The 12,128-nt window shown below is 35.1% G+C and overlaps 1 protein-coding gene across 2 annotated transcripts in view; it reads left to right on the top strand.

Annotated features, from left to right (window-relative positions):
- WDR7 (WD repeat domain 7) overlaps window positions 1-12,128 on the top strand; it is a 483,043-nt gene that overhangs the window by 61,958 nt on the left and 408,957 nt on the right. For both annotated transcript variants that reach the window (XM_074208025.1, XM_074208024.1), the window contains exon 12: window positions 10,795-10,990. In XM_074208025.1, the coding sequence (XP_074064126.1) occupies window positions 10,795-10,990 (196 nt within the window). The remainder of the gene's footprint in view (window positions 1-10,794; window positions 10,991-12,128) is intronic.

Below are 12,128 nucleotides of genomic sequence, written 5' to 3'. Positions count from 1 at the left end.
ATCTTCATTAGTTCTCTGGAATCATAGATAATCATTGTATCCGTCAATAGTCTTCAGAATTATAACTGTATCCATTTCTTTCAAATTTGTTTGGCTTTATACTATTGTTTAATTATTTTCCTGATTCTTCTCACTTTATTTTGTGGCTCTTTATATTATTCTTTCTGTTTCTCTAATCCCATAACTTTTGCTATTTCTTATTCCACAATGGTATTTCATTACATCCATATATTATTGTTTGTTTAGTTATTCCTCAATTGATTGGTACTCCCCTAGTTTCCAATTCTTTGTTACCACAAACAGACCTGCTAAAAACATTAAATATTTTTGTACATAATGGTCCTCTTTCTTAAAGCTCTTTGGGTGAGAGACTTAATATTGTTGTGATAAGAATTTGTCCAATTTACTAATTGTAAGATTATAGTTCTGAATTCCCTTCTAGAATGATTGCACCAGTTTTCACAGTCCTACCAGCATTAGTATGCCTCTTTGTTTTCCTGAAACCCTTTCAATATTTTTCTTTTTTGTCAATTTTGTCAATTTTCTGGATGTGTGGTAGATTGAAGATTAGTTCTTCAAAATAATGACAATGCCTTATTTATACAGTACTTTAGGGTTTATAGGTACTTTCTTTATAACCTTGAATATTACATCAGAAGCTCTGAGACCCCATTCATATGGGCATACTCTGCATCAGTACAGAATGTACAGATTTCATTTTTGTCTTTCATCTTTTTGATTCTTGTTCTTATATATGAGAGATCTAGGTAACGTATTAGGAAATTACCTCTTAGATTTTTTTTAATGTTTTATTGATATCACCATAGCACATTAGTTATCTATTTACTAACTCTCTCTCTTGGCATATGACTATCATATATTTCTTTGATTATATGGTTTATGCATGTCTTATCCATAAGTTACTTGTATAAAGGAATTTAAATTTGAAAACAAAAACTAACATACTTGCAGAGTAACAAATATTTCCATATTTCCCAATGGATAAGCACAATCTGTAAGTAAGCAATAGACATGATAAAATTTGCAGGGAAGGTGGGGATAATGTGTTTTGATGAACTAATAACACCTAACATATTCTATTTAAAGAGAGGAGTTGTCTCTTCCTCTGTAATAGTATTGCGTTAGCATCATAATTGACTTCCATCAAATCTTTAGCCTGTACATCCTCTACCCCTGAGTTGTCACATTCCTGGCCTACAAAATTCTTAAGTGCCCCTACTAGATTAAAATATAATTGGGAAATACTTAACAAAATAAATAAATATGCAACATAGATATGGTTGATTTGTGATTATCTAAGTCAGTATGTGACTCATTGGGATCTATTTCTATTTGAATTTGATACCACTGGTCTATACAGCCATCAGTGTCATTCCTAAAGAGCAGTCTGACTCTGTTGTGCCCCTTACTCAGCAAGCTCTAATGGTTCTCAATTATTTATAAAATCAAATGTGTTTGTTAGCTTGACTATAACCTGCCTTTGTTGTCCTATATACATAACACCCCTTGACATGCTTCATTCTAGGGTTGACTGGCCTCTAAACTGCTCTTTACACGCAGTTTTCTATCTCCAGTATCCTTGACTCTGCTTCCATGCCCAGAATGCATTCTCTCCTCACCCCTGTCTCTTAGAAGCTCTAGCTTAAGTAAATGCCACCTCCTATCAATGGATCAACATTTATCAGTGTTTAATCAGGCACCATATTAAATGCTGGGATTAGAAAGAAAAAGCAAAAATTGTTTTTTTCCCTCAATTTAATGGGGGAGATAAATACAGTGTAGATGTAAAGTAACCTTGGTGAAGATACACTTGTAGTCAGACAATTGAAGGATTCAGAAAGAGTAATGTCTTATATAACAGTGAATTCCTTACACAAGCAGGGGCTAGTGCCTCTTCCCTGAAATTAGTTTGTAACCACTTATGCTTAGATGGGTATCTTTTTTCCTCAATAATATGTAAGCTCCTTGAGTGCAGGGTCTCTCTCTCTCTTTTTTTTTTGCCTTTGCTTTCTCATAACTTAGCTTAGTTGCTGGCATCTTAATAAATGCTTATTAATGAAATCCTTTAGCTTAGTTTGGAACTCTAGCTTGGAACTCTAGCTTGCTGCTTATGATTATACTGCATGTTAACTGTGTAGATCAACAATAACAATTAACTAATTTCTGTCTTAAAAAATAAGATAAAACTGTTTTATTGCACTCAGTCTCAGGAGTATAGAAAACTTGACTTAAGTTTTATAATTTTAATTTATGGTAATGTCTTATTACACAAAAAACAACAAAATAATATTTATTATATAGTCCTAAGTTTTTAGGGACAAGAATTAGGTCAGATTAATATTGCTTAGATGTGTTATCTTTTAAATATTGCTAAGAACTCTAGAATATGTATAGAAAATTGTTCTCAAATATCTTATTATATCATTGTCATAATGATCGATGTTGAAGAGGGTCTAGATATGTATTTTGTGCATATTAAAAACAGCAAAAAAAGAGAAATCAAAGTTAATTCATGTGTATCAATTTAGGGAACTAATCACTGAGTGAAGGTGTGTGACCGATTCTCTTGAATTCTTGTATAACTAATAAATTTACTCATCCCAGTTCAGGGAAAAGTCTGGCTTATTTAAAAAAATGGAGTTAACCTTCTTCAAGAAGTTCAGTTTTATTATTTTCAATTTCCTATGTACTAGTGATAAAGAGGTTAAATGTCTTAAGAGACTTATTTTAGTTTTTTTATGTTGAGAGTCATTCTTTGTAGTGAAAAGAACACTAAATTTGGAACTAGAATAACCTTGGTTTTGATATTTACTAATTCTGTCATCTTGGGCCACATTTCTCTTCTCTGGGCTTCAGTTTTCTCATCTCATGAGGGGGGTCAGGCTAGACTGGCTTCTGAACAACCTCATATTCTTGTGACTGAAATAAGAATGTACATATCTCTTATATTAGGTTTGTAATTTCTTAAGTATGAGTTGTAATCAATGAGACAATCCCTCTTCTAATGTTGATCCTCAGCTATTTAACAATTTAGAATGCTTGAGAAGTGGTCTTAGGCATTGAGGTGTTAAATGTCTTGCTTAGTGTCTCTTAGCCTGGGATTTAAATTACCCAATTTTTCTTGGTTCTTAAGCCAGCTCTTTATGCTGTATAACTTGCTGCCTATTGATAATATCACTAATTAATATATCAGTAATTAAAATTGAACAAATCATTGTGAGTTTTCTAATACTCATTATTTGAATGTAATAAACAATGCAACAAATGTTTGCACCAAATGTTGAATTCACATTGATGCTTTAAAGGTGCTTGAAAACAGCTTATTATACTTTTATATTTAAGTATATTTAAGATTTGCTGTTTATAGTGTTAATTTGCTTGTAGAATGTGTATAATAGCAAGCCTCGGGCCAGAATTAATTAGTGGAGATTAAATTTATAAAGTTTATTGTATTGTTCATTGTTCTCTCGGCTTCTTTCCCTATCTTCTGGTGCACGTAGAAGTAGAAGTTTCTAGAGAGAAGAAAAATTAGACTTTTTAATCCATATTTGAAACCCAAAAACCAAGGCTTTTTTCTTACATTACGTCCTTCTAACCATCTATGCTTTCTTGGGATTAGTGCAATTGATTTTTTATTTTCATTTTTTAGTATTTTGGTTCTTTCTAGAGACTATTTCTTCTTACAATAAAGCTAAAATTAACTCATCAGTTCTTTAGTATTTACAATAGAAGTATAAATGTTCTCTTTTTTTCTCTTTCTGAAGAGTATTATACTTTTTTGCTTAAAAGAGGGAGTAGTTGCTAAATCTCATAAATTAATATACAGTGTCAGTGAAGTGAAAAACTTCTTTTAAGTTCAGCTGTAAATATCTGCCATGTTAGAATGATAGCAATATAGTTTTAGTTTTTATGAATCTCTTCTCTACCATCCTTATTCCATACTTGTTAAAACTAGTCTTGTACCCCTCAAGAATATATTACTATGGGTGATAAAGTGGTTATTTTAGCCATTATCCTTAGATAATGTTAACTATTAGTAGTAACATTGCTTTCTAATATAAAATAAATATTTAAAGCTTTTATCAAATGCATTGACTATTTTGCAACAAAAATTTGCATGATAGAAAATGGTGTTTATCTTTTTTGTTTTAAATATTAATCTACCAATCTTATGATATATAAAACATTTAAAATATTAATATCCCTCATTTCATTTTGTATTTACTATGTATTTATGGCAAAATATATAAAATATGATTAAAATTGAAGCTGTGATATTAAATTGTTCCCAAATATCTTATTATAACATTGTTAGAATTTAAATAGAATTTGGTTTGTCTTTGCATTATGAATGAGTAATTATCCATCTTTTCATACTGACTAAAATCAATTATTCAAGAAGTATCCTTTAGCTCATTGAGGAAGACAATGATTTTATTGATTTTTCTTATAAAAATGTTTATATTTTGACTAATTTCTTGTTAATGAAAATGAAATCAATAGATGTAATAAATATTCATTTATAGAAATACTGTAGGATCTTTTTTGAAGGGTATCTTTTGGGGTGGCTAGGTGGCAAAGTGGATAGAACACTGGCCCTGGAGTCAGGAATACCTGGGTTCAAATCTGGCCTCAGACACTTAATAATTGCCTAGCTGTGTGGCCTTGGCCCCATTGCCTTGCCAAAAAAAAAAGGAGAAAGACATCTTCTAATAGGAAAAACATAACAGTTTTCCAAACCTATAGAACTATCTTTTACTTTCAGAAGTTAGTGAACTACCTATGAGACAAGGAATGAGACAGAGTGGATAGGGACCCAGCTTCAGATATGGGAAGCTCTGAGTTCCAGTCTAGTCTCTCACATACTCTAATTATGTTAGTCTTAAACTAACCAGGGTCATTATTTCTTAGAGATGTCAGATAAGTATTTAAAATTTAGTTAAGGGTCCAATCTCCATTGGTAGAGGGAGTGACATACCAGAATTTCTTCACACTGCAGTGCTAATGAATGTCAGTTTGAAAATAATATTATTATATCCACTAATTACTTTGGCTTTCACTTAACACAATAATCATTAATCATATTTCCTTTGTTCAGAAAGAATTCAACGACTATTTTCTACATAGTATTGTTAGTAAAAATCTCTTTCTTTGATTTTCTCTTTGAAATAGACTTTGTTGTTTGAATTTGTCACCATGTTTGAAGTATATATTACATGTTACCTAGATAGAAGTACTTCTGGAAAGGAATCATTGTTGTTACAATATTAATTTCCCTTTGAATCATAGGTATTTTTTTGTAGTGAGGAAAATTATTCAGAAGATGTTAACACTTCTTCATTGCTAATTTACATTGAATTTCATGTTACTTAGGGTCATGGGGGGGCATTAATACATCTCCTCATGTTTTCTCTATCTAGAATCTATGCCACCAACAGGCTTCTGCAGATCTAAAGGCTTTGTGGTAATAATAAGTATTCAAACGTCAAGAGAAGTTTGGTGTTCCCTATTGCTCAATGGCTACCTTGGTTGAAGATATTTACTTGTCAGGAATGCTACTGTTATTGAATAATATGCCTTGAAATTGTAGATATAGAAAGGAGCAATGAGTTTGAGAAATAATACAAGTCTGGCATAGTAGTGATTGGCGGGGGAGTACTTCAGTTATATTAACATGTGCTGTGGTTTTCTCTGCCAAAATCAGGGTAATTTCCTCTTTACATAATAAGTGATAGGGGTATAAGCTTTGTTCAAGAAGATTAGAACCTCTAATATGAGCCCTTTTCAGGGCTACTTTCTACCTTTGATATCCACCTGAGTCATCTAACTTTTCCCTGTGCCTCCAAGAAGCTGTGGCATGCACAGTGGCCACACCTTACTAAATGGTTTCATTAGGTAGCTAAACTAGTTGAGGGTAACTGAGGGAGTCTCAAACTCATTGGTGAGTAGGTGTCTACAGTAGGTGGGGGGTATCTTCCTCAATCATATGAAGTCTGCCACTGGTGGAATGGGTGAATGAAAACACTTTGTTACAATGGCCTTGAAGCCAGCTGAAGCAGGTGCTGTGGAGTACTTAGAGCTTGCTTAAACATGGTAGATGCCAAGGTCATCCACTGCATCTAGAGCCATCACCAGTTGCCTTGATTCAGTCTTGCCATGCTGGATCATGATGACTTTGGAGGAGAGAGTGAGGTGGATGACTTCGTGCAGCTCTATCTCACTTATATTTCAGTCTATGCACTTATCAAAATATGTCACCCATATTTTACCATTCCTCAAAGTCCTGTGATGATAGGCAAGTGATGAAGCAGCAAGTGCAGATACACTGGAAGCTGTACTCACAACCCTGCACACAGGTGGTTCAGGCCATAGGGTCATTTCTTCACTGAAAGCAGCACTGAGATCTAGCAGCCCCTGGGTGACTTGAGTAGCCCTTTTTTATAGTAATGCACTGCTCACCTCCTGATGTGAGGAAGGGACTAGAAAAGGTGTCCTAAAATTGTCTGTTTACCCAACCCTGGACTGATTACTACAGCAGGAAAGGATCTTTGAGACTTAAAAAATCTACAAAAATTTCTTCAGAGAAGCTTCCATTCACCATTGGTGCATGGAACATTTGCATACTCATAGATAACACAAGATCCAAAAGACCTGAAAGCTGTGCATGCCACAGCTTCTTGGAGCCACAGGTGAGAGTTAAGTGATTCAGGTGGACATCAAAGGTAGAAAGTAGTCCTGAAAAGGGCTCTTATTAGAGGTTCTAATCTTGAACAAAGCCTGCACCCCATCACTATTATATAAAGATGAAATTACCATGGTTTTGGCAGAAAAAAACCACAGCAAGAGAAATCAGCAGATATCATATCCAAATAGCAGCCTGGAGTGAAATGAGGCTGGCAAATGAAGCCAGCTTACTGAAGTCAGAGCTGGATACATGTTTTTCTGGAGTGACTTCAGTGAAGGGGACTCAAGGAAGGATAGGTTTTTTTTTGTTTGTTTGTTTGTTTTTAGGTTTTTGCAAGGCAAATGGGGTTAAGTGGCTTGCCCAATGCCACATAGCTAGGTAATTATTAAGTGTCTGAGACCGGATTTGAACCCAGGTACTCCTGACTCCAAGGCTGGTGCTTTATTCACTATGCCACCTAGCTTCCCCAGAAGGATAGGTTTTGCAATCAAAACTAATCTATTCAACATTCTTGAATGCCTCCCAAAAGGCATTCTAGACAACAGGCCTAATGACAATGAGATTGCCACTTCGATGAAAACACCATGCCACCATTATTAGTGCCTATGCGCCTACTGCTGATGAAGTTAAAGAAAAATTTTATGATGACTTGGAGACCCATATCATCAATGTATCAAAAGAGGACAAGTTTATATTTCTGGGTGACTTTAATGCTAGAGTAGGCTCAGATGACCAGGCATGGCAGGGAGTCTTTGAGAGGAATGAGTTGGAAATAGCAAGAGCAATGGTCAACTACTTACTGAAGACTTGTACATCTTATGACCTTCTCATCACAACCTCTGTCTTCCATTTATTTAAATACAATAAAACTTCCTGGATGCACCCTTGTAGCACATTGGCATCTAGTGGAATATGTTATTGGAAGGAGAAGAGACAGATAGGATGTGAGAGTGCCAAAGGCAATGTGTGGTGCAGAATGCTGGATTGATCACAGACTCATCCTCTCTAAGCTAAATATTCACATTCAACCAAAGCAGTGACCCCAAGGCAAAAAAAAATACTAGAAGAATTAAGAGATTAGAGTGTCTTTTTTGAGTTGGAATGGTTTGTTGCTAACTTGGAGGGAAAACTGATCCAATACCCAGCTGGCAACAGTGGAACAGAAAAAGAGTGGGTAGCTTTCAGAAATCTGGCTCATCTAGGTCAGAACACTTGGAAACATCAAGACTGGTTTGATGACAGTGATGGGGAAATGCAGAAGCTGTTAAATGAGAAATGAGAACTCCACAGGGTTTACCAGCAGGATAGTTCATCACTTTCTAAGAGGGCAGCATTTAATTCCACCAAAAGTAAAGTATAAGTGAAAGTTAGAGAGATGCAGGACTATTGGCTCAGCAAGAAGGCAGATGAAATTCAGTTTTATGCAGAAAGTAACAAACTAAAGAGGTTTTATTTTGCCCTGAAGGCTAATTTATGGGGTCAAAGACCTAAAGTGCATTTCAACTACTCAGTGCTTATGTATCTTCATTGATCAGCAATGGGGACATGATCCTAGAGAAAGATGGCCTGAATACTTCCCTAGTGTTCTTAACAGATCCATCATCAGTCAATGCAGAAGCCATTTGTTTGAAGTTCCAGCTGAAGAAGAGGTTTTGAATTCCATTAGGCTCCTCTCAAGGGGCAAAGCACCTGGTGCTGATTCTATTCTACAAGGGGGGGGAAGTTATTGCTCATCCAAAAACTGACTGAAATTTTCCAGGATATTTAGAATGAAGAGTTTATCCCTCAAGAATTCAAGGATACTTCCTTGAATCTCTATAAAGGTAAAGCGAATAGATTGTACTGTGACAATCGCAGGAGTATTTGTTTTAGTAAATCCTGGTAAGATCTTGCCAGAGTCCTTCGCAGTAAGCTTATCCTTCACCTAAAAGCTGGTCACCTCCCTGAAAGCCAGTGTGGCTTTAGAAAGGGTCGAGGAACAATCAACATAGTGTTTGCTGCTCGACAGCTACAGGAAAAATGCCAAGAACAGAACAGAGGTCTGTATACAACATTTGTAAATGTAAGGCTTTTGATATCGTCAGTTGTGAGGGTTTATGGAAAATTATGTCAAAATTTGGTTGCTTGGAGAAGTTCATCAGTATTGAACATCAATCTCATGACACCATACATGCCCAGGTTCTGGATAGTGGATGATGCTCTTGAGATTTTCCAGTCACCAGTGGAATGAAATAAGGATGTGCCCTTACTCTCATGCTTTTTAGCACATTGTTTTCAACCATGTTATCAAACACCTTCACTGAATATGAATACAACATCAAGGTCAGCTACCGCACTGATGTCAAATTCTTCAATTTGAAAGGGCTATAAGTCAAGGCCAAAGTGGAGGGAGTATTGGTGCATGATCTTCTGTTTGCAGATTATTATCCACTTAATGTAGTCTCTGAAGCTGAAATGAAGCAAAGTATGGATCAATACTCTGCTCCTCGTGCTAATTTTGATCTAATATTTAACATAAAGAAAACACAGGTACTCCATCAGCCAGCACCACACCATCCATAAGTGGAACTGTCAGTTATAGCAAATGGAGAAGTTTTGAGTACTGTGGACAAGTTCACTTCCCTTGGCAGTATCCTTTCCAAGGAGGTTCACATTGACAATAAGGTTGACACACGCATTGCCAGATTTAGCTCAATACTTGGGAGGCTTTGAAAGAAAGTGTGGGAGAGAAAAGGTATTAGCCTGACTACCAAAGTGAAGGTCTGGAGAGCTATTATACTGACCTCATTGCTATATGCCTGTGAAACAGGACAGTCTTCCAGTGCTGTGTCGGGAAACTGAATCACTTCCATTCAAATTGTCTTAGGAAGATTCTGGAGATCATCTAAGATACCAGATTCTGAAGAACTTTCTCAAGCTAAACTGCTTAGCATTCCAACATTTGTGCTGAGAGTGTAGTTGTCTGTGTGACTTTGGATAAGTGCTGGAAGTACACTTGCCAAAAGGATTATTTTATGGAGAACTCACACAGGGCAAGCACTCACAGGGGGTCAGATGAAGCAATCCTGGGATACCCTGAAGGTCTCTCTTAAGAACTTTGGAATTGATTGTTCAGCATGGGAGATATTGGCCCAGTACGGTCCAGCATGGCGTGCCTTCATCAGTGAGGGTGCTGCATTCTATGAGAAGAACAGAATTGAAGTAGCTCAAAGGAAACTTACATCCATAAGCTTAGAGTATCCACTCCAGGTGTTCACATGCACTATTTGTGCCCAATCTGTGGAAGAGCATTCCAAGCTCGTATTGGTCTGATCAGCCATAGTCAGATACATAGTTATGTCATTTTGATCTTCTTGGATATGAAGAACAGGAACTAACCAACTAATAATAACTTCATCTTTTATAAATGATTTGAATGATGTGAGGTAGGGCTTTTTCTGAATAGCAGCAGCAGAAAGAGGAGTGGTAATTTTTAAAAATGTCATTGCTAATGACTTAAGCAAGAGATTTGGAGGAAATACACATATTCAAAAGGTTAAGCTGCAAAAAATAAAATGAACTTAAGAAAGGACTTAGGATGGATTGCACAGTCTTTTCCTTTTCATCTTCAACTTTTTTATATATTATATACATATATATACACCAAATAAATATTACTTCTAGAGTAATATTTATTTGGTAAAAGTAGCAATATTAGATGTCCTTTTATTCTTATTATTAAGTAATTTTCTCTAGGCCAGTGTTCAATTGTGCTTATATAAAATATAGGTAATAATTTTTCATTACCATTAATATTATGACATAGCAATGGTAAATATACAGTTGCATCTTCTTTCAAGTAATAAATTATGATTTATTATTCTTTGGTTTTTGGGGGTTTTTTTTAGTTTTTTTTTTGCAAGGCAAATGGGGTTAAGTGGCTTGCCCAAGGCCACACAGCTAGGTAATTATTAAGTGTCTGAGATCGGATTTGAACCCAGGTACTCCTGACTCCAAGGCCGGTGCTTTATCCACTAGGCCACCTAGCCACCCTTGATTATTATTCTTAATTGTTTTAAAACATAATCAAGATTTATTTTCTTTTTCAGACTAGAGTGCAACACTGCATCTGCTCTGTAGCCAGTGACCATTCTGTGGGACTTTTGAGTTTGAGAGAGAAAAAATGTATCATGTTGGCATCCCGTCACCTTTTTCCCATCCAAGTAATAAAGTGGAGGCCCTCAGATGACTACCTAGTGGTTGGATGTTCAGATGGCTCTGTGTATGTCTGGCAAATGGATACTGGTAAGATTAAGTAGAAAAAATTGGAATAGAAAATTATCTGTACTTGACATTTTAGGAAGCAAACTGATGAGTTCATAATTTGAGTATGCTTTTATTATTGGAAAAATTTTGAGACATAAAATTGCTTTTTATTCCACTTATTGATACTTCTAAATGTTTTCATCCTCAGTAAAGAGAAGAGACTGAGTAGTAGACAGGTAAGAGTACTTGACTCAATGTCCTTGAATCTAAGTTTTCCTCCCAGCTCTCCTGAGAATGTCTGTGTGACTTCAGATAAATTGCTTCACTTCTCTTGGCCTCAGTTTCTTCATCTCTAAAAGAAGAGAGCTTGATGAAATGCTCTTTAAAACCCCCTAATAGCCTGAAGCATATATGATAACATTAATAAATCCTTAAGTATTTGTTAAGTGCATAAACATATATTTTTCTACACTTAAAAGAATAATATGCATAGTCTCTGCCTTTTAAGAGTTTCCATACTGATGAAAACATATTGATGTGGCTTAGGTAGTAGACTAGTAGATTTAAATTATATGATAGAGACATATATAAAATATGTTTAAGATATTATGTTTATCCAGATGAAGGAGCTATTAGTATCCAAGGCCCAGAAAGGATCTATTTTTTTTTATTGTCGTTGAAACCAGTTGAGAATATATGTAGGTTACTTAAGTGTTTAAAAATAACAAATATTAAACTTTCAAAGATTCAGTGCATGAGTCAAAAACGTTATAAGGAAGTTTCATATTATTTTTATAATACTACTTTTTTTTTAAACTAAGCAATATGTGTTTTTGGATTGAGTCAATGTACTGAATCTTTAAAAGCTCATATAATTCTGTCTCTGAATGTTTATTCATCTTATTATTTTCTACACCCATATTCTCACCATCTCTTTAGAACTTCTACCCCACTTGGTCAATTTCATGTGCCATTTTATTTCTTTTATGTTCATATTATATTCTAATTTGTTTTTGTCTACTCTTTTTTACCCTTGCTAGTCTGTGAGCTAGCTTCTTTAATGCCTTTGCACATTATAGTTGCTTAATAAGCATTTAATAAATTGAGATTGTTTACAATTTATTTATTCCTAATTAGAAATGATATTCTTGGTGAGAACTGCAGAGTTAATTATGAA

This window comes from Macrotis lagotis, chromosome X (assembly GCF_037893015.1).
Source record: "Macrotis lagotis isolate mMagLag1 chromosome X, bilby.v1.9.chrom.fasta, whole genome shotgun sequence".
NCBI classification, from domain to species: Eukaryota; Metazoa; Chordata; class Mammalia; order Peramelemorphia; family Peramelidae; genus Macrotis; species Macrotis lagotis.
The sequence above is the reverse complement of the archived record's forward strand: the minus strand, read 5'-3'. Positions and strand labels throughout refer to the sequence as shown.